Below are 21,976 nucleotides of genomic sequence, written 5' to 3'. Positions count from 1 at the left end.
ATATGATTTATATAATAGTTCGGATCTACATAATATAATTAGAATGATATTTATTTAGATGTTTAAGAATATTTCTGATTTTTTATCAATAACGAATTATAAAAAATATAATATATCTAACAATTTATTTTATGTGAACCGTGAAGATTTTTAATATATATATATACATTATTTAATTAGCTAATATATTAATTATAGATATTTAAGTCAACATTAAATAATAATTAATAAATCTTTTTAATAATACAGTTAATAGAGTTTTTATAGCCTATTTAGTATTGTTGATGAAAATAGAATTTTAATTTGTATAATTTTATATAATAGATTTTTTTTAAAAAAAATTATTATTAAAAAATTAATAAATATTTGATTGTAAATAAAAAAATTATATTAAATACTTAATAAATTTTCATATAAATTAAAATAGCTATATTAAATGTTCTAAAAATTTTTATATAAGTTAAAAAAAATTTTCTAAAAAAATATAAAATTTAAATTTTTCTAAAATAATTTTTTAAAATTATTTTATATCAATATATTTTTTTAATATTTTTATTTTTTAATAAAAAAAATTTTAATTTTTAAATAGGATTTTAGATAGAAAAGGAATTAAAAAAATTCTGCCAAACAGTTAGTGTATTAGATGATAGTCGGTGCTGTTCTAACATTTGTTTTAGTAGGCAGACTTTTTCCATCTTTCAAGATATGAACACGCGCTCTTTAGTCGCGTGAGAATGAACTTCTCTATTGGACTGGCTCTGTTTCAGCCACAAAGCAGAGACACGAAAAGAGAGAATCCAAGTTCAGAGCACTAACTGCATTGCGTTTGGGCGAATGCTAACTTTACCGCGAAAGCGATGAAGATGCTAAACGTCACAACTAGTTTTGTAACCATGGCCTCAGAATTCACAGCTCTCCGAGGTTTCACAGTTCGGTCATCGTCCGCTGGTTTTCCTTCTTTTCTTCCCAAAGAGGTTGACAAAATCAAAGACCCATTTGCTCGAAAGCTTGCTACACGGATTGAGAGGCTCTCTGTACCTGTAAATCTTCCACTTTTTTTTTCAGATTTTTTTTTTTTTTTAGTGTCTTATTATTGGGTTTCTCATCTCTTGCTTTGTTTGTATTGTATTATTTTCTTCTCTTTGATAATATGCTATACATCTATGGCAAGAAGTCGCAAAGACTACAACATGTTCTTGGTTGCTAAAAACTTAGTAAAGGAAAAGAAAAGAAAATAAAGCTTTGTAAATTGTTGGGTAATGAGTAGAGAGTAGCTGGTATTGCAAAAACGAATTCTTGGAAAAATTTTGCCAAGCCTTATTCCAAAGCAGTTAAACCCACATTTCTTCTTTTTATAATAATTTAATTTTTAGTAAACTTGACCTCAACAGTTGAGTTAGGATGTCTATAAATCAATGATTGGTTTTTCGGTTGTAATTCATGCTTTGTATTGCGGCTCAAGTCAACTTAACATGTATTGACTTATCTTTATTTAGTCACCTATACTAGTGATCTTTATTTACTTGCACTCATAGCCATGTTGACTTATCAGCTTCATCTAGATTTTGGGTCCAACATTATTGATTATTATGTTGATCAAACATATTCTCCTCAGTTCCAATTATAAAATTACTATATTTGTCAAATTGTATTGTGTTCCCAGCTGTTAATCACCGTGCTTGGCTACTTGTTATACAGGTCAAATTCACAGAGAATTCTATCATGACTAGTTGTGTGAGGCCATTGATAAAGTGCAAGACCAGTCCAGTGGTTCTTCTTCATGGTTTTGACAGGTCCCTATTATTGCCAAATGCACCATGTTTAAGATTTATAGTGTCGTTTAATATGTCTATGGAGTTCACTACAACTTATTATTCAGTTCCTGCTTAGAATGGAGATACACTTATCCACTGCTTGAGGACGCTGGTTTGGAGACCTGGGCTGTTGACATTCTTGGTTGGGGCTTCTCTGATTTAGGTTTGTATAATTATCCTATTTGGGTATGATTTACTGACAGCAAAAAAAAAAAAAAGGGAAGATTAGTTTTTAATTTCTTATTTCTTGTGTATTTTCTACTCTTTTTATGCTCCTGCATCAGAAAGACTTCCATCATGTGATGTGGCCTCTAAGCGTCATCACTTTTATGAGGTACTTCTTGATACGTGAAAGTCTTTATCCATATCTTTATAAATGAATGAAAGACATCCGATTTTCAAGTTGTATGCCATGCTGGAAATTCCAGCATAACAGAATATGCCCATCACGTATCTTGTGAAAATACATTTGATCTTGTCAAGCGTTGCCATGAGTTTTGTGATAGTTTTCTAACTTTAGAGTAATAATCCACAACAAGGTCAGGTTTGAGGGTATATGACCAGCTGTTGTGGCCAAACATCCGTTGTACTTTTCTGTCATGCTTCCTTCCTTAATGTGGAGACTGAATTGTGACTTTCTCAAACTTGGGGCAGCTTTGGAAGTCCTACATCCAAAAGCCAATGATATTGGTTGGACCAAGCCTTGGTGCTGCTGTTGCGATTGACTTTGCAGTAAACCATCCGGAAGCTGTAAGTGGTTTTGGATAATTGAATTAATAAGTATCTGCTAAGGTTGTCCAATGGACACTTTTATGTTCTACAAAATTGTAATACTTACAGAAGGATTCCCTGATTAGTGCCTTTATACACTAAAATAATGGTAATTTACAGCTTATTGTTTCAGGTTCAAAAGTTAGTTTTGATTGATGCAAGCGTGTATACAGAAGGCACAGGAAACCTAGCAACCTTGCCTAAATGGTTAGCTTATGCCGGAGTGAGTCTTCTAACCTGTTTTCTTGAAATGGCATTCGAATATTTCAATGCCCTCAAAATTTTTTTATTTTTTATTTTCCTTACATCTTTAGTGTTGGTGATTAATAATCATAGTCCTGCGGTATCCTACATATAGCAGTGTCACTGGCATTTGTCCTCTTTTTTGAACCCATTATGTCCTCTTTGATAGTCCAATTTATTACTATAATTGTTTTTTTCATATGATATAGCTGCATATGGTATTTTGCTAAGATGTTTCTTCTCTTCCTTACTGGGTAAGAAGGTAATATCATACAATTAATACAAGCATCTTCCATTTTATGGTAAGAGAATTCAAATTCCTAAGCCTAACAGATGTGGAGAACTGTTCCAGAATTGCTAGTCTGCCCCCAAACACACTTATAAGCTGCTGGTTTGGAACCTTGCATAAATCATATGATAATTTTATTGACTTTGGTGGTGAGAGATGGGTCTTATCTGAGATTGTTTTGACTATGGAAACTATTTTGAAACCAGGTATCTTTATTAAAGAGCATCCCGCTGCGCTTATATGTAAATTTCTTGGCCTTCAATGACATATCAATCAGTACGAGCTTAGATTGGACAAACGTTAGTATTTTCCTCTCAAAATGTTATACTCTGTTTGAAAAATTATGTGGTTTCAATGTTTTTTTTCTTTTTACCAATTTTTATTGTTCCCATTATTTTTTACGATGATGACAAGATGAACCTTGACAAAATCTAATGCTTCAATCTTCTTGTAATCTTATCTAGATTGGTCGCTTGCATTGTTTGCTCCCATGGTGGGAGGATGCAACTGTTGATTTCATGAGGAGTGGGGGTTATAAAGTTGGTGCTCAGATTGAACAGGCATGTTTGAAACTGTTCTGCCATTTCAATAGACCAAGTGTTATGTTAATCTTGCATGATATTACGCATGCATCTATATATGAATTTCACATGGTTTGTGGTTACTTAAGGATTTTGTTTTGAAGGTTTGACTCTCTCAGATCCTTAAATTTTCTTTCTGGACAATTACTTTTCTTCCTGTTCATACAATCCAATTGAAACCCTCTCTTTGTTCAAAATATGGAAGAACAAAGCTTCTTTCGGATGTATTTGAATGATCCCTAACATTGAAAGATTTGCCTCTTCATCATTCTTACATTGACATACGACTTCTTTCAACCCTATTGGCTAATACCTGGTTTCTGTGTAATCTTCTTGAAACTGCATTATCTTATTCTTTTCAGGTCAAGAATTTATTTTACTTTATCCCCTTCTTTTTGTCATTTCAAAATGTTAAAAAAAAATGAGTTCTTTCCTTCAAAATGCCATCGACACTTTCGTTTGACAGGTAAAGCAGAAAACGCTTATCATATGGGGGGAGGATGACAAGATCATCAGCAACAAGCTTGCAGTGGTCAGTATCCTTTTTTTTTTTTTTTTTTTTTTTTGAGAAAATAAGTGAAAATAGATGAGAAATTGTTGTCACATAATATGGTTAGGAAAAAATCTGCCTGTAATCACTTTAAAACAAATCTTGCATGCACAATTCCTCTTCTCATCCGTTAACTTTTGTTAACTTATGAAGATTAAAATATTTTCACTGTATGACCATTTAATGTACGGCTTGATTAACTGAATAGCGGAGTTTCTTTGATTTATCTCGCAGAGATTGCAGTGCGAACTGCCAAATGCAACCATACGCCAAATTGCAGATTGTGGTCACCTTCCTCATGTGGAAAAGCCAAGAGAAGTAGCCAAGTTGATTGAAGAATTTGTTCAAGAAGATTGCTCAAAAGAGCTTGCATACAGTTCACTAGTCTGAAAGTCCCCCCTCCTTAACCCTCTTCTTAAATTATGAGTTTTTTCAATTGGGTTCATTTGGGCAATGTTCAAAAGTAGACTGTCCTTTTTCTGCATTAGTTTTGTTTTTTTTTTTTTTCTTTTTTTTTTTTTTATTGGGGGTACAGTTTCGAACTCAGGTTTTCCGTCCAAAAAATAGTGGAGTTTAGTCATTGAACTTGAGATGACTCATTTTTGCATTAGTTATTTATGTCTCCTACTGTTAGATGTATGCTTGATCATTATAATATGATGAAAAATGTCTGCGTCAAAAATCAATGCAAGCATTCTTACCTCCATGGGACTCAAAAAACCGCCTTAATTGCAGAAAACAAATTGGTATGAAATAAAATTCACGTGTATGTACCCTCTCCCCCATCATTGAAATCTAGGTATGGCATGCTAAGAATAATATTTAAAAAATATTTGCTTTCCTTTTCACGTGTTGTTGAAAAACACTTTTAGATACATATACCAATACATTGAACCAAGAAAAGGACACGTTGAAAGTAGGCAATACAAAGCATTTTTCAAACAACATGCAAAGTTTTGCAGGTAAAATTATCTTTTTTCCATTTTCCAATACGTCTCTAAATCTGCTAAACAGTTGCTGCTAAATCTTGCAGGCACTTGAACATGTGTTTTATTAAGATTTGTAAGAAAAAATTGACAGCAAAGAAAGCTTGTGAAGAGTGAAAGTTGGGGACGGAATTCAGAATAGCATATGTCATGTGTGATAAAGTCAGCGTCTATCTATTATGTCATACTCAACGATTCAGAATTTGTGGCCAAATGGTTGGTATATAGGTAGTTCACAGGTCTCAATCTCTCAACATTCAAATGTTGCCAAAGCTTTTTCATATACAAGCTAATAATCAGATTTATAATTCTACTTTTTTGGCAACGCAATTAATACCGGTGGTTTTAATAAACTTTTTTGATCCTGGGTATGAAAAATATAAGATGTCCTTCAGCGTAAAAGGTTGCCAAGACAACCAAAATAAATAATAAATATAAGACAACCAAGAAAGTCCAAGGATCGGCAGAAACTGTCCAAAAAAGCATAAAAGAACACATGTGCACGTGTCACTTCGGCAAGAAAAGGAATAATAAAAGAAAGGCCACCGGTCATGGATATTACCAATTTATCATTATCATTTTTATTGGTTTTTCGGAGATGGGAAAGTGAACCAAAAAATTAGCTTGGGTAGAGAAGATGGGGGAGCAGAGTTTTTCCATGAAATTAAAAAAATACAGCTCTTAGATATACAAAAAGGACCAAAAAAATAAAAATAAAAATCTAAAAACAAGATCAGGTTCTACAGCCCCCCATTAGCTGTCATATCACCATTCACAAAAGGAATCAAATTCCTCAGCTTTTCTCATAGGGGGGTGGAGAAAAACCCAACCACAACCCAAAAAAAAAAAAAAAACCCTACTGGGGTTTGCGTCTAGATGTTTCTCTACCCATCCATAGTGCTCCTGACCGTGGCTAAAATGTTATCCACACATCAAACCTCTCCCCCACTTCTTCCCCCAACATATACCTCTTTTTAAACATACTGTGTCTATATTCATCCCCACATCAAAAAGCTTGAAAACCAGAAGAACATGAGGAATAAAGAAAAAAGCAATTTATTGCCTTGAATTGCCTCAGCACTTGAGTCATTGATGCTGGTTGTTCCGGCTGGGCTAATACCAAAGGTAGTAGGACTGGTTGTGGTAGTAGTGCCTGTGCCTGTGCCTGTGCCTGTGCTTGGTGTTGTTGTTGGTGTAGTGCTAGGAGTTGTTGTTGGTGTTGTGCTTGGCGTTGTTGGTGTTGTGCTTGGCGTTGTTGGAGGTGTTGTTGTATTGGTACTACCTCCAGCTTGGCTGAGCCAACAAAAAAACAAAATTAGAAAAAAAAAAAAATTTAAATTCCAAGTCTGGTGTAGATTAAACGCAAATTGATGACTCAATTGAGAATTTATTAATATTTAAAAATGGAAAAACTTAAATGTATTATGGGTGTAGGAACATGCAAAAATACAATGTCAAAAGATGAGATCTGGAATCAAAATCTGTGAATAAGAGGACAACGAACTAATGACAATATCTTACATCATCACAACTCACAGCTGTTTGGCAAGCAGCAAAGCCTGACTTAGAGAGAGACCATAATACTATAATTATATTTTTGTTGTGCTAGATCTACTTTCTTAATTACTGTCAAAAATATCTTAAATCATTTTGAAAAACTAGAGAAACTCAGTAGTTGAGATTTTACCAGTTTATACTCAGTAATTTTGGAAACAGAAGAAAACTGCCGAGAAAAAGGAAGGATTTTCCAACCGACTTAGATTCTTCTCCAACAGTGGAAAAAGAAGAAATTTTGCAGAAAAAGGTGATCTTTTGCGCATGGTAAAAGATATATACACCTCCCAGATTCTCACTCAGAAAACTGGGCTTCTTTTTGTTTTTTTTTTTTTTTTTGGCCTTGTTTTTGTGTAAGATGGGAAAATTTGATTCAAAACAGGATCCCAAAAATCCCCCAGATGACAAAAGGAAAATTGATCCCAAAAACACTAACTTGGAAGAACTCTTTACCTGGGACCTGCAGGGTATACACAAGTTGTAGTTTGGCCTATAAATTACCAAAAGAAAAACAGAGAAAATTTTATCAGTATATATAAGGATTCCCCTAAAATTCCAAGCAGGTTAAAGAGGGTCTTTAAATAGAATTTACCAGACGGAGCAGTGTTAGTCTGTGTGGCAATGCCTGAAAAATCACAGGACCCAGTAGCTTGATTCTTTTTCTGGAAATAGCTGTTAACAGCATAATCACAGTGGGCTTTTACAGTATTTGGATTGTAACAAACACCATTTTGAAGGATCGGTGAACAATCAGCTCCAGCTCCACAAGCATAATCCAGCGCCTTCTGAAGGGTTTGATCAGTTCCTCCATCTTTACATACACAATATGTAGCACCTATTGGAAGAAATTGAAGAATACCCACATCAAAAAAAGAATACCGTTAGGCAACAGAAAACACTTTCTTTTCAATAAAATTGGTTAAAAAAAAAAAAAAAGCATGGAATTTTTCCCAGACAGACAATGGGTTAAAAAATAGAGAAAATTGTTTTTTTTTTTTCCTTAAAACAAAAAGAAGACGAAAATCTTTTTGTTGCAAAAAAAAGTCTTTATCATAGAGCAGATTTAAAGCCAGAAAACTGTGAAAAATCAAGAATCCCAGAAAAAGATCTTTCATCTCAATCTTCATCACACTTGCAGGAAAAAACCAAAATACAGAGAAAATAACAAGGGAAAAAGAGTAAAGGGTATGACAGACTTCAACCTTTCACATCCAAAATTAAAATAATAAAAAATAAAAATAAAAACTTCTGCAAAATCAGGAGCTTACTTGACCGGCCAGCGAGGGCTAAGAGAAACACTATATACGCTAAAGCAGCCATGATTGATGCAAGATGCTATAGTAAAAACAATTGAGAACTAAAAATAAAAAATATATATTCCTTATGAAAGATTTGCTTGAAACTCCACCAAATCAAGAAAGGCTCTTCAGAGAAGAAGAAAGATGGGTATGTAGAGAGATAGAGATTTCTAGCAGACGAAAAAGATGGAGAATAAAAGAGACGGTGGGTGGTAGTGGTGGGTGTCTGTATACGTAATATGCTGCTTTTTGAGCCTTTTAAGTCTTTTTACATTATATGTTTGTTAAATAAACAATTTAAATATACGTATACTTTATCTCGAGACTGGGGGAGAGTGATCTGGGAAACTGAAGCCTTAAAAAAAAAAAAAACAAAAAAAAGGGCAAAAAAAATGCTTTTGTCATGTATTTTTTGGCTGTTTTGTCCATGTGCGTGTGATTTTCTCAAACGGTCTTAAACCCATAAGGATGATTAAAAGTTAATCAAACTTGGTTTAGTTTTAGTTTCAGGGCACTGTTTTGTGGGACCTACTACCATTGAGGTTCATAGGGATCTTTATTTTACTCTGGGCTGTCACCATGAGCTAGCACTGTTTGTGTCCTTTTCCTTGCTTTGATTTAGATGAATCAGCATCTTATTATGGTACATGGATCACTGTCTCTTTCTCGCCGTATTATAATAAGATGGCTCCAGAACATTTGCTGAGACGTCTGTACCTTCCTTTTTATGTTGGTATAAAATTTGGTACTTTTGGTCTCTGTGTAATGGAGAGAATTTAATTCTTATGGTGCTATTCTTATTTTACCTCAGTTAACTCTGGTATGGAATTTTTTTTTTTTTTTTTTGGTTTTAAAAATAATGAACAATTATGTAAATTTCTTTTTTTTTTTTTTTATAACAAATATGTAATTTCTGTTAGTATTAGAATAGATCATAATTGATTTCTTTTATAAGCAAAAAAGGGATTTTTCAGCAAAATATTTTTAGAGAAAGATTGAGTCAGGCATAGTTGAGAACTTTTCTAAAAATTAATTGTGATTGGATTTAAAAGTGGTTTTTTAGATTACATTCTAAGAATAATTGATAATTGTGGAAAATTGTTATGATAAAAATATTTGAAGGGTTTTGTCGAGTTGAGCAGTGCTAGCAACACTAGCTCCAACACTCGTTTGTGCACTCTCTTGTGTATATGTGAGAAAAGTTATTTAAAAAATTGAAAATTGAAAACCAATGTTTTTATATGGTTGCTAAAACATGACCTTGAAAAAAAAAATATATATATATATATATGGTGGCTAAAAATTTTAAATTTATTAAATTAATTTTCAAAACCAAAACAAAAAATTGTTCGTTGTACTTTTATGATCAACTTTTCAAAAGTTAAAAATTACAAACGTGGAGAACATTGTAATATTTTCTTATTTTTTCAAAAAAAAAAAATATTGCAAAGACAAGAGTCGAAGAATTTTAATTTAGTAGATATACAACTACCAATTTTTGGTTTTGGATTTGAAAATTAATTAAAATTTGAAAAATGGTTTTAATAATAGAAATAATTAAAACAAAAATACAAACACCATATAATATTATTAGTTGCCCTATATATTTTAATTATATAATTTCACCATCTAATATTTTTTTTTTATATTATTTCATATAATATTGTCATTTAATGGGTGCTCTTATTGTTAGTTGTACTTTTACAATATTATTTACACGTGTCTCTTTATTGGTTTATTTCTATTGTTAAAACCAGTAAGTTTTCAATCTTCTAATTAATTATCAAAACCCAAAAATTGTAAGTTGTATATCTACTGAATTAAAATTCTTCAACTCTTGTCTTTGTAATATTCTTTTTAACATGAGAAAATATTACAACGTTCTTCGTATTTGTAATTTTTAATTTTTTGAAAAGTTGATCATAAAAGTACAACTAATAATTTGTGGTTTTGGTTTTCAAAATTAATTTAATGAATTTGAAAATTTTAGCCACCATCTTTTTTTTTTTTTTTTTTGTGGGTCATCTTTTGGAAACCATTTAAAACCGTATTAGTCCTCATTTTTCTCACATATCCATCGCCCTCTCAAACCTCTAATTTTTTTTTTCTGTTGTTTTATTATTTTCTTTTTCTTGCATCTTTTACTAATAGAAATAATGATATTCATTTAGGATATTGGATATCCACTATTTAATAAATAATATTTTTTAATGATTGCAATGTTATTTTAAAATTTTTTTTTAATACTAAATCCTTTTGAATTTTTTTATAAAAAAAAAATACAAATGTCTAAATTAAATTCTCTAGTAGTTAGGTGATCCGTGCCCTCTCCAACTTTAATCAAGGCAACTTTGTGCATATAATATTATTATAAATAAATAAATTTAAAAATTAAAAAAAAAACACAAAAAACTTTAAAGCAAAAGAAATTTAAAAAAAGAGAACCACGTAAATAAGGGCACTTATGTAATTAAAATGAAGAAGTGTGGGCTATATTTCATACGAAATATGCATTGGTTTTGACAAAAAGTAAAAGACACGTGGAATATGCAGAGCCAGTAGAGTACACAAGCCGGTGTTGGAGCAAGTGTTGCTAGCACTACTCTTGTGGGGTTTTCATGACCTTTCCTGGCCACTTCTATTTTTCTCTCTCTTTATTTTATTTTATTTATTTATTAATTTATAGTTTGAGGGATTTTCATATCCTTTTTCTAATTTTCCACTTGAACTATGCTGATATAGAAGTGAATTTGTACATATTCCTCTTTTTTTTTTTTTTTTTTTATAAGTTCATAAAATGAAATTTGTCAACTAAACAAAGAGTTGAGATTATTTTATTACAAAAATAAAATAACCATTCCAATTATTTTCGATAACCAACAATCTACCAATCGTAACACAAAAACATGTCAGATACACAAATTGAACACTCAGCCAATTTTGATCAATCATATTTTATAGTTATAACCAAAAGATTAGGTAGCTAAATATTTCAAAGACATACCAATCCAACCTACAAAACCAAAAAACCAACATAGTAAAAGTTTTTATATTTGATCTGGTTAGGCTCAATAATTGCTTAGGAATTAGGATTTGGCTTTTAGGAAACATAATTGCTTAGGAAATAGGATTTGGCTTTTAGGAAACATACTCAAAACCCATATACAGCTCCAAACGCACACCTTGTTCAAATTGATTAGGTGACAAACACAATGGCAGTGAGGACCCCAAAAAATTTGATGAAAGAGAAAAAGGCTGCCCAAGAGCTCCTTCCATTCCTGATGCCATCGTAGAAAGGCAATATCTAACCAAAAAAGCATGACAAAGTCTTTCTCTGTCCAATACAATACAAAAATGCTTTTTCATCTTTTAGAGTTGAGAGATTTTACAGCTTTATTTAGACAGTGTCTCCTGGATTTAGTTAATAGCCACTACACACCGTAAAAATGAATTATCTAATTGAGCTAAAAAAATTTCTGAAAAAAGAGAATGAGTTAAAAGTTTATACGTCATTTTTAAGTATTAAAAAAAATTATCAATTTTTAAATTAAAAATATATTGGTAAACTATATAAAACACTAAAATTTTAATAACAGATAAAGTAAATTCTATTATATGGATTTAAGTAGATGACTGTTGGCATAATTTTTTTTGAGATCAAAAATTCTATTTAAAAATTAAATTTTTTTTTATTAAAAAATAAAAATATTTACAAAAGTTAATAAGCACTTGTTGATAAAAAAAAAATAATAATAATTTTTTAAATTGTTTTAAAAAAATTCAAATTTTATTTTTTTAGAAAATCTATTTTTTTACCTTAATGAGCATTTAATACAGTTATTTTTAACTTATATGTAAACTTTTTAAGCATTTAATATAATTTTTTTATTTACAATAAAATATTTACTAATTTTTTAATAATAATTATTTTTCAAAAAGATCTATAATAGAAAATTTTACAAATTAAAATTTTGTTTTCATAAGATATATCAAACGAATCTTAAATGACTAATACATTTTCAAATTTTAATAAATAAAATAATTTAAAAATTAATAAATTAAATAAATCCTAATAGTTTTCTATATACACATCAAATCAATTCTCTACAACTCAACTGACATTAATTATTTTTTATTTTAGCTCCAGAGCATGGGTTTGAATTGAAATATGAGATTTACTTTAAAAAAAAATAAATTAATTTTCTAGTGGCATGCCAAACTTATTCCTACACTCATTCATTTTGAGGAGATAATAAATCAACCTGCCCAACCTAATGATCCTTATATGACAAGGCACTTGCTAGTCAGGAATCCAGGGTCCTTAATTCTTTTTTGGTAAGAAGATATGGAGGGAGGGTGAGGAGGTTGTTTGGAATTTTTATTTTTATTTTTTTCCCCTTCATTCAACATAAAATTCTCAAAGCCAATTTGATTAAGCATTTCTTCAAGATACTATGTAGTTTGATTTATATTAATAGTTTGACTTTGACGAAAGGGTAGTAGAAACAGATCCATCATGTTTAAGCTTTTAAATTTCTGGTCAACAAATTTATATTAGAAGTTAATACAATTACTATTTATGGATCGATCTAAATTACACATATATTAGAGTTTAGAATTGATTGAGACGATGACTATGGTCGGTGGTTGCGAAAATGCTAAATGGCCATCAAGAAAAAGAAATGTCAACTTCCAATGTAACTTTGCATCATTGGAGACTTTATTCGAATAGTTAAGAAACATACAGAACGTGGAATCCTTTTAGCTGTTAGGAAGAGCTGTGGATCATTGTGTTTTTGCTTTTTAATTCATTCCCAAAAAATCAAGAGCAAAATCATCTTATTTCATGATAATTACAGGAGATCTAGGGGCTAATCACATGGCAAAAATGATTGGTCATATCAATGATAATACATAGTAATATATATATATAGTTGTTATAGATTTTGTTTTTGTGTAATGGGTCAGGCAAGCAAACATATTAGGTGGAGCCAAAAGTTAAAAACGCTTGGAAGTATTCTTTGAAGTGCTGTGGTTGCTTTTACATCACTTTATTTTGAAGAGTCTGTGGTGTGTTTGATTGGGGATATTGAAATTCTCTACTTGCTTTAAAGAGAATAATTGATTGGACCACGACCACAGAAAAAAATTGGCCAGATGCTCTCTTCTCTCTACCTTTCTTGGCATTTTTTTTTTTTTTTTATAAATATATGTATATAAATATATTATACATATGAATGATGAATGGAACATCCAAAATTAAGGATCTATCTGATTATCTGAGAAAACCAATGTTTCCATATTTTACATACTACAATAAAGCTCATGTATATTCACCAAAAGAAAAAAAAAAAAAAAAGAAAGCTCATATATGTTCATGATGTCCAAATCACAGCATATTTCAACAAAGAGAATAGCATCTTTTTTTTTTTTTTTTTTGGGTTATTTTGGACTTGGAATTGAAACATTTTATTTGGGGAATTCTCCTGAATTTTATGAGATAATTAGTTTTTGATTAAACTTTTTAAAAATCCTTATCAGATGACGGTTATGCTAAACATTCAATCATGTCATGATATTCTTATCAACTTTTGTTAATCATGTGAGGTTTTACCTGTAATGGCCCCCACCATACAACCAATACCACTTGCAGCTAGGTTCTCCTCTTACCATTAAGAAAATATGATCCATAAAAGCTTAACTTCTAATTCTAAACGTATTTGGAGAAGAAAAGACACAAAGGTTAATAAAGAAAAAAAGAAAAAGAAAAAAGAGTATATATAAAGTAGGGCCAAAAATTTAGTCCTTTTTCGATACATAAATATGAACAGCATATTTTATTTATTTATTTATTTTTTTGGGTAAGAAAATATGAACAGAATCTTGTATCATTGAACCTACTACAAGAGAAATATATTTCGTATTCAAGAAACACTTTGTAAAGCCAATTTTACCATATTATATTACTTTAATCAACTTTAAAATGTGTAGTTATTGTTTAATATGAATTTCTTTATTATATCTAGTAATAGAAACTATAATGACGTCGACATCCAAAAATGATGCTAACTCAACGTATGAATAAAAATTTATTTATCAAAAAAAAATAAAAATTGAAAAATGCTTTTCAAGTTACAACTCATGAATATTCAAAATGAAGCGACATGATAGCTTGTGGCTTGTAAGGATTAATAGCCTGAATAGATTACATTCTGCCATGTCACTCATGAATGTTCATCAGTCCTGGCATACAGCAAGTTTTTAAAAATTACAAAATGACTATTTTTAGCATTTGTTTTATTAGTAGAAAAATTATTTGCATTTTTGATACCTTCAAATTTTAAAGTTTTGTAATTTAAATTTTTAACATTTTAATTTAGTAATTTAAATTTTGATTTCATAATATATTATAATTTAAATTTTGTTGAGCTTTTAATTACAAAGTTTAATTGCTGTTTTATGTTACTGCTGTTAAAATGTATAAATTTTTTAATTATCAAATACTAAAATGGAAAAATATCAAAATTTTTTTAAAAATTTTGAATTTTAATACCTTTATTATTAGAAAAAAAAGTTAATCTATAAGTTACTTGATTGATATTAAACAATATTAAATTTCAAATTAGAATACAGTAAGAATGCAAATATTTAAAGTTAGTTTTAAAAGTTTACACTTTAGTATTATTTAATTCAAAATTTTATGTACTTAAATATCAAAATAGCTGTTAAGCTATGCTAATTAAAAGTATTAAAAAAATAGCTGTTAAGCTATGCTAATTAAAAGTATTAAAAACAATTGTGTTAGTTCAAAGTCAAAAAATGTTTAATTACAATAAATTAAAAAATTGAAGATTAAACTTACATATTTAAAAAAATTAAAAGTCTAATTTGTACAACTCTAAAAATTAATGGTATGACAATGTAATTAATTCTTAGTATAATTTTCAAGTGGATGTATGTTCTTATTGGATAAATCTTGTTTGTAAATTTTAGTCTTTTTTGGAAGACAGACCATCAAATAATTGACTGGCTGAAGTAATAGAAACTTTCAAAGATTGGGATGGTTCTTAGATGATCAAACTTCTTTTAACACAGTCAAAATTTTCATTCAGTTTTATTTGATACTTTATAAACAAATTTATGTTTATTCACAAAGGCATATCTAGGATTTTTAGTGCAAAAAGAAAATAAAAATAAAAATAAGGTCTTATTTAGGATAATGATAAAAATACCAAAAAAAAAAAATCTATCAAAATTTATATCAAGTAATGAAGTGTTGCTTGGTAATGTGTTGGTTTTTTTTTTAATATTTAATTGTGTATTATTTGGTTGCTACTTTTACATAGTTAATGATTTTGTTAGATATGTCATATAATCATAAATCCAAAGGAAAGATTAAAAAAAAAAAAACACAATTTTAATTTGTGTTTGCTTTGTTATATATATATATATATATATATATATATATATTTATTCTTTAAATTGGTAGTTAATTGAGATGCTCAACAAGCTTTTATCAATACTAAATTATATTTGAAATAAGCAAAATATACATAATTAATTAAAAAGTGTACATAATTAAGCAAAAAAGAAAGAAAGAAAGAAAAAATTATGGATACAAAAAGACACCTCCTAATTATGAATAAATAGAAATTCTTCTATGTTGAATGTTTTCCTATCAAAACATTAACTGTGAGGCTTTAAGGATTGTGATTTTAGTATATGGTTGGGATGTACAATAACTCAAGACAAGTTTATTTTGCTCTTTTCGAATTTTAGTATTTCATCCAATTTGTACTGTTTATCAAATAACTTTTAAATTTAAGAATTAATAATAAATATTTTTATTGAAAAACCATCAAAATATTTTAATAGAAGATTGACTATATAATACAAAAAAAAAAAAAAAGAAATTATGGAAAAATCTATTCAGTTCTTTAATGAATAAGTAGAAATTCTTCTATATGTATATATATATATAATTTTTTTTAACCAAAACCTTACTTATGAGCTATTACTTTAAGAATTGTGATTTAAATATATCTCGGGATATACAATAATCCCAAATAAATTTATTTTACCTTTTTTAAATTTTAATATTTCATCAAAATTATATAGTTTATCAAGACATTTTTAATCTGAAAATTAATAATACACATATTTATTGAAAAACCATCAAAATGTTTTGGACAGGAGATTAACTTATGATAAAAAAAAAATTATGAAAAATTGAATTCAATTGTTTAAAGATAAATATAACTGCGTATAAATAAATAAATTAACCACGGTAGCCTTACCGGCAGCTATAGCATTACTTTACGGCAACGGATCTAAAATGCTCCCTTTTTTCGTTTTTTTATCAGATGACATCTCTGAATTTTTTTTTTTTTTTTTGGTTCGCACAACTCTAAATTGTTTGCTAATGAGATTTTGAACAATTTACGTGCCTTTGTAAAGCCCCAACAGAAAAGGCCCATCTCAATGGGCTCAAGCACTTGGACAGTTGGACCCAATCCACTTCCCAGTGTCGGACACGTGGACCAATCTTTTGATTGGCTATGTGACAAGGCTTGATTACCTCGGATTGCTCGATTGTCATTGAAAGAGAATGCAAATTCTACTTTGCCACTTTATTGGACAATAATACCTAAAATGCCATCGTCATGTACAATTACCATACTACCCTCAATCACCACGATAACCCCTATCCTCACATAAACTCAAAACCCTAACCCAGTTCAGTTCACTGAGCTCCATCAATGGCGTCCCAGATGGCCATTCTAGGACGGGCCCGAAGCCTGTTCAAAACCCCAAACCAAACCTTCAAGACCATCACCACCTTCACATTTCTCTGCCAGGAGCCCCAACTCGCCGAGCCAACCGGCACAGAGGCAACGCCACTCCCTCCGAACCCTGCCACGGGAAGCCCTCTCTACAACGAGAACTGGCGCAGCCCGATTCCCGCCAGCTCGACCTTGACTCAGTCCGTCGTCCCATTGGAGTTCCTCCGGCAGTCGCCGAGCTCACGCATCCAAGCCTTGTCGCAAACACTAGACGTCCAGAGCCTCATGAACGTGTTCGCCGATTGGATGACGTCGCAGAGATGGGCCGACATGAAACAGCTCTTCGAGTTTTGGATTCGGTCTCTGGACAAGAATGGGAAGCCCAACAAGCCCGACGTGAACATGTATAACCATTACCTGAGAGCCAATTTGATGATCGGAGCATCGGCCGGAGAGTTGCTGGATCTGGTTGCTCATATGGAGGACTATGCCATCAATCCCAATACGGCGTCCTACAATCTGGTGCTCAAGGCCATGTACCAGGCAAATGAAACTGAGGCCGCCCAGAAATTGATCGAAAGGTTTGGATATTTATTATCTCAGTTTCATTTGGGTAAAACTCAATATCAGCATATGCCCAGATTTTTTTAATCAAATGTAGCGTAAAGTGCTTTAGACGTTTGTAAATAATAAGTTGCTGATTCTGTGTCTTTTTGTGGAAATTGGAAATGGAAATGGAAATAGAAGTAGAAAGTTTTATTGCTGAAAATAAAGCCATGAAATAAGCTGATAAACAGATCACATTTGGAAGAACTGCATTCTTTGTATAATTTTATTTATGGGGTTTTCTGTGCATATTCAGCTAATAATTGTCTTGGTCGTGAATGGCTGGAGTATAAAGTTTTATTAATAGTTTTGTGAATTTACTAACATAAGGAGGCGAAGTACCTTGTTATTTTTGTTTTACATGGGTAAGAAAGAAGAAAAGGACCTGTAATTGGTTATGTGAAGGAGTTGGTCTTCTTAAGCTATATAAGTAGTATGGAGAGCGTGATGCTTCAATGTTTCGTAGGATTTTGTCCTCTTTGCATTTTTTTTCCCCTTCCCTTTTTCTAGTTCTGAATTTGCCAAATGAAGTCCTTACCCTTGTTCCGTTTGCCATCTTTTGGACTTGATCATAGTGCAGTCTAAGAAATATGTATGTTTACACACTCTATGTTTGTGTGAAGAGCATGTGTTACATATGATCAAGGTTATCACATCGTGAATCAAAACTTGAATCGTTTTGTTGATTTTGTGAAACATGTATGGTAAGATATACAGTATTTTAATTTTACATATTGAACTTCTAATAAGTGTGTATAATATGTTAATCAAATTTGAATTAATTGCAGTACTCAAATTACAAGAAATGTAACCATATAAGTTTAGCAAAATAATCATAAAATAGAGTGAAATTGCCTTTAATGTATAATTGCCTAGGATGCCAAAAAAAGAATGATTAATTGTCTAACATCCCAAAAAATATATATGTTTATCATAAAACAAATAGAACACTTAAACGACTAGGTCGTTTACTAACCACAATTACCCTTATTTTAGAAAATCACGCCAAAAGGTATTTTATTCTTTTAAAGCTTGACTTTTCTTCATCTTCTGCATCTTCTTCCAGACTTTTCCAGCAGTCATGGCTCACAAGCTTGTTTTTTAACTTCAACAGCCATGTCTTCTATTCTCCTTTGCTAAAATTTTTAGTTCATTGAGGCCATGAGAATTGTTGACTTCATCATGTCTAGTTTCTTTCTAAGGTTTATATTTGCAGACATTTGTAGTTAGAAAATATGGAAGGTAAATAAAGAGGTCTTCTTCTCTCTATTACCTAAAAAAAAAACTTGGGCTTGTTGTTTTGGTAGGAAAGTCTTGAAGCATATAGGAACAGTCCTTTTTTTATTTTTATTTTGTTGAATCATTAAAAACACATAAAATATGCGATACGAACGAGTTTTTCTACTTTCGATACAATCTTCAGTTCTGAATCGATTGGGCTATAAAATGAGTTGAATCACATGTATCGAATCGTAACTCGTACGTTTTTTATAACCATGCATATGATTACTTTTTCCTGCCAAATCTGTCTGTTAGTCATATAAGTGCCTCCTTTTGTATTTTCAATTGCACGATGACTACTTTGATGGAGAGCTTTCATTTTAAATTGCCAGGATGCTGCAAACGGGGAAAGAATCTTTACCTGATAATGAGTCATATGACTTGATCCTTGGCATGCTTTTAGAAAGAGACCAGATTGAGGCTGCATTGAAATATATAGATTTGACATTAAAATCTGGTAATACATTGTCACTGAAGGTTTTTGGTGAGTTTGTGCGAGGTTGTGTCAATAAGGGCAGGCTGGATACATTGGTGTCAGTTATTGAACGGTGCAAGGTACATGATTCATGCTTGCTGCATTTCGTGTTGGTGGTGCAAATTTTGCATGTTCTTTACTTATGTGAGTTTGTTTCTGTTGGTGTTACCAGTCAATGGAACAGAACAAAGCTCTCTGTCCGCCTTGGAACATGTGCAAGACCATTGCCGAAATTGCTGTACAAGAGGATGATAGCAAGTTGGCATATCATGCCCTGGAGTTCATGGCTAAATGGATTGCTAGATGTGAACAAGCAAGGCCCCCTGTCTTGCTTTCTGTAGATGAAGGTTTACTTGTATCAGCACTTGGAGCTGCTGGTAGAACCTACAGTTTAACTCTCCTGGATGCATCTTGGGCAATCCTACGACGCTCCTTGCGTCAAAAGAAAGCCCCTAATCCCGAATCTTACCTTGGAAAGATATATGCCCTTGCATCAATGGGGCATCTGCAGAGAGCTTTTGGTACTTTACGTGAATTTGAGTCCACTTACGAAAATTCCAATAAAGAAGTAGAAGAGGAGCTATTCTCTCCATTTACCTCTTTATATCCATTGGTTGTGGCATGCTCCAAGAAGGGTTTTGAGACTTTGGACTCTGTATGTCTTTCCATCTGTTAATAATTGATTACTCTAATCATCATTTTTCAAACTTGACAGTGTCACTTATCCTGGAATATATTTTTGTACGTTAAAGTCTCAATCTGGAATGGATATCGTGTAGTATTTCTCAGTGGAGAACATAGCATCTGCATGGTGTTTAATTAACTGGGTGCCTGGCAAGAATGCTTTGGTTAATTTTTCTTTTATGGCTTTCTAACTTGTTTGCCTGTGATTCCTCAACAGGTGTATTTTCAACTGGAAAATTTGAGCCGTGCAGATCCTCCTTACAAGTCTGTTGCTGCTTTAAACTGCATAATATTAGGTTGTGCAAATATCTGGGACCTTGATCGTGCATACCAAACCTTTGATGCAATTGGTACCTCTTTCGAATTAACCCCTGATATTCATTCTTATAATGCCCTGATGTATGCATTTGGGAAGCTCAAGAAGGTGAATATTTTTGAAACTACTCTCTTCTCACAGATACACCTGCACAAAAACACAAACCACTTTGCTAGTCATTTGTCATTTAGTTTTTTATTTAGTGTGCTATAACCATGAATTTGAAATATTCATATAGCGGTACATGTATTTTTTTCTACCTAATTGATGGCAAGGAGTTCATAGTTATGCTGATTCCTGAAAAGAAAGGTTTATCACCAGCTATAACTTTTAATTGACTTTTTTGTTGAGCTAGGGTCAGGCACAAAAATATAGTTTTGTGGGGCCCAAAACCCACACCATTATGGTGCAGAAGGGCATGGGGCATCATCAGTAGCTGCATATGCATAACAAGTAAGCATAACATGGCTAGATTTGCATTACTAATTTCATGATCATGTGGCAGACATTTGAAGCTTCAAGAGTGTTTGAGCACTTATTAGGTTTGGGTGTCAAACCCAATGCAATGTCATATTCATTGCTCGTAGATGCTCATCTTATCAACCGAGATCCAAAAGCCGCCCTTTCTGCCATTGATGACATGGTAAATGCATTGTTTGATGGTTGACTAGGTGGCCTTATTCTTAAATTTGGTTCTTTGCTGGTGCATGGAAGCTGATTTATTGTACAATAATTACTGTTTGCAGGTAAATGCTGGTTTTGAACCATCAAAAGAAACACTGAAGAAGGTCAGAAGGCGATGTATTAGAGAGATGGACTATGAGAGCAATGACCGTGTGGATGACCTAGCTAAAAAGTTTAAGTTTCGAATGGGCTTAGACATTCGCAGGGACATGCTTTTTAAACTTGATTACAGCACCGAATATGCCCGATAGGTAAATTTTAAGGCAGGGTAGGAAGCAGCAACATCAAAGTGACTAAGAGAAAATTTTATTGTTGCTTAGATCCTGTATTTTTGGATGAAAGGTGATGTTTAATATTTGTATATTTGATTAAATTGTTACCCTTAAGAGGGCTAGAAATTCAATAATTGATGTTCCAAGTAATTGGCTTTACCACTGGGGAGAAGATGCTTTATTTCGTTGTGCCACTTTCAGTTTAGAAATATTATAGGACACCTTAATTCTCTTGCAATGTGTGCCTTTAGAGTAGAAAGTTTATTGCCACTTGGTTTTCTTTCAGAGGATCACTTGCATCACTTCTTAACGGTCCTTCATTTAATCTCTTGGAATCAAACATTATTGCTGATGAATGCTGTCTCTTGTTTATTGCAGGTTTGCTTTTTCTTTGGCGTGGAAAGTGCCTCTGCTCATGATTTAGTTCACAATATTAGCAACTGTCTAACTTTATTTTTCCAGTGAGTTTCTTCCTTGTTTGTAAATTATCTGATTGTACTCATTTTTGGAAGTTGGCAGGATGAATGCTAGGATCATAGCCGCTCTTATTTTCTTTTTCTTTTTTCCCCTTTCTATGTATTAAAATTTCTGTTCTTTTCTTAGGAAAATGAGTTGGGCAGTAAAATTTTGGACCAAAATTGTTTTTCTGAATGATGAATAATTGTAGCGCAGTATCAATAAAACTTAAGATAGCCGATAGGGAATTTCTTCTAGTTAGGTTTCTTCATATTGCATAGATGCTGAGGAATGGGAGCGTCAAAGTCGGTGTACAAATGTCATGTATGTGCA

General features: G+C 31.6%; 3 protein-coding genes across 4 annotated transcripts; 2 read left to right on the top strand and 1 right to left on the bottom strand.

The window, feature by feature from the left end:
- The first annotated feature begins 719 nt into the window (after positions 1 to 719).
- On the top strand, positions 720 to 6,274 carry LOC107428819 (alpha/beta hydrolase domain-containing protein VTE7). The gene is made up of 10 exons (XM_048462471.2): positions 720 to 1,040; positions 1,699 to 1,793; positions 1,880 to 1,977; positions 2,099 to 2,148; positions 2,469 to 2,564; positions 2,719 to 2,808; positions 3,324 to 3,416; positions 3,582 to 3,677; positions 4,165 to 4,230; positions 4,483 to 6,274. Exons 1-10 carry the CDS (start codon positions 858 to 860, stop codon positions 4,636 to 4,638), a joined length of 1,023 nt encoding a protein of 340 aa, XP_048318428.1. The 5' UTR covers positions 720 to 857; the 3' UTR covers positions 4,639 to 6,274.
- LOC107428824 (PLASMODESMATA CALLOSE-BINDING PROTEIN 3) lies at positions 5,864 to 8,482 on the bottom strand. Its single transcript, XM_016039414.4, has 4 exons — positions 8,057 to 8,482; positions 7,381 to 7,623; positions 7,242 to 7,278; positions 5,864 to 6,527 (listed from the first exon to the last, which is right to left on the bottom strand). Exons 1-4 carry the CDS (start codon positions 8,106 to 8,108, stop codon positions 6,230 to 6,232), a joined length of 630 nt encoding a protein of 209 aa, XP_015894900.3. The 5' UTR covers positions 8,109 to 8,482; the 3' UTR covers positions 5,864 to 6,229.
- Positions 8,483 to 16,799: 8,317 nt separating this feature from the next.
- Positions 16,800 to 21,740, top strand: LOC107428823 (pentatricopeptide repeat-containing protein At1g26460, mitochondrial). 2 transcript variants are annotated; one of them, XR_007237477.2, is made up of 7 exons: positions 16,800 to 17,450; positions 19,089 to 19,311; positions 19,404 to 19,886; positions 20,133 to 20,339; positions 20,737 to 20,874; positions 20,978 to 21,257; positions 21,566 to 21,740. XR_007237477.2 is itself a non-coding variant. In XM_016039413.4 (7 exons), exons 1-6 carry the CDS (start codon positions 16,846 to 16,848, stop codon positions 21,164 to 21,166), a joined length of 1,845 nt encoding a protein of 614 aa, XP_015894899.3. In that variant the 5' UTR covers positions 16,800 to 16,845; the 3' UTR covers positions 21,566 to 21,740. The 2 variants fall into 2 exon arrangements, 1 of the variants encoding a protein (XP_015894899.3); XM_016039413.4 differs by having other exon boundaries at positions 20,978 to 21,166.
- Positions 21,741 to 21,976: the final 236 nt, after the last annotated feature.

Source organism: Ziziphus jujuba, chromosome 12 (genome assembly GCF_031755915.1).
Source record: "Ziziphus jujuba cultivar Dongzao chromosome 12, ASM3175591v1".
NCBI lineage: Eukaryota > Viridiplantae > Streptophyta > Magnoliopsida > Rosales > Rhamnaceae > Ziziphus > Ziziphus jujuba.
Note: the sequence above shows the minus strand (reverse complement) of the source record. Positions and strands in the feature narration are given on the sequence as shown.

What these genes read in the sequence shown, in the direction of transcription:
- LOC107428819 (XM_048462471.2), top strand. Translation starts at nt 858, where the DNA reads ATGAAGATGCTAAACGTCACAACTAGTTTTGTAACCATGGCCTCAGAA. An exon ending in AGCGTCATCACTTTTATGAG is followed by an intron (nt 2,149 to 2,468) that starts GTACTTCTTGAT and finishes AACTTGGGGCAG; the next exon opens with CTTTGGAAGTCCTACATCCA. An exon ending in CGAGCTTAGATTGGACAAAC is followed by an intron (nt 3,417 to 3,581) that starts GTTAGTATTTTC and finishes AATCTTATCTAG; the next exon opens with ATTGGTCGCTTGCATTGTTT.
- LOC107428824 (XM_016039414.4), bottom strand. Translation starts at nt 8,108, where the DNA reads ATGGCTGCTTTAGCGTATATAGTGTTTCTCTTAGCCCTCGCTGGCCGG. An exon ending in AGCCCTCGCTGGCCGGTCAA is followed by an intron (nt 7,624 to 8,056) that starts GTAAGCTCCTGA and finishes TTCTTCCAATAG; the next exon opens with GTGCTACATATTGTGTATGT. An exon ending in GACTAACACTGCTCCGTCTG is followed by an intron (nt 7,279 to 7,380) that starts GTAAATTCTATT and finishes GGTAATTTATAG; the next exon opens with GCCAAACTACAACTTGTGTA.
- LOC107428823 (XM_016039413.4), top strand. Translation starts at nt 16,846, where the DNA reads ATGGCGTCCCAGATGGCCATTCTAGGACGGGCCCGAAGCCTGTTCAAA. An exon ending in GTTTTGAGACTTTGGACTCT is followed by an intron (nt 19,887 to 20,132) that starts GTATGTCTTTCC and finishes ATTCCTCAACAG; the next exon opens with GTGTATTTTCAACTGGAAAA. An exon ending in CATTTGGGAAGCTCAAGAAG is followed by an intron (nt 20,340 to 20,736) that starts GTGAATATTTTT and finishes ATCATGTGGCAG; the next exon opens with ACATTTGAAGCTTCAAGAGT.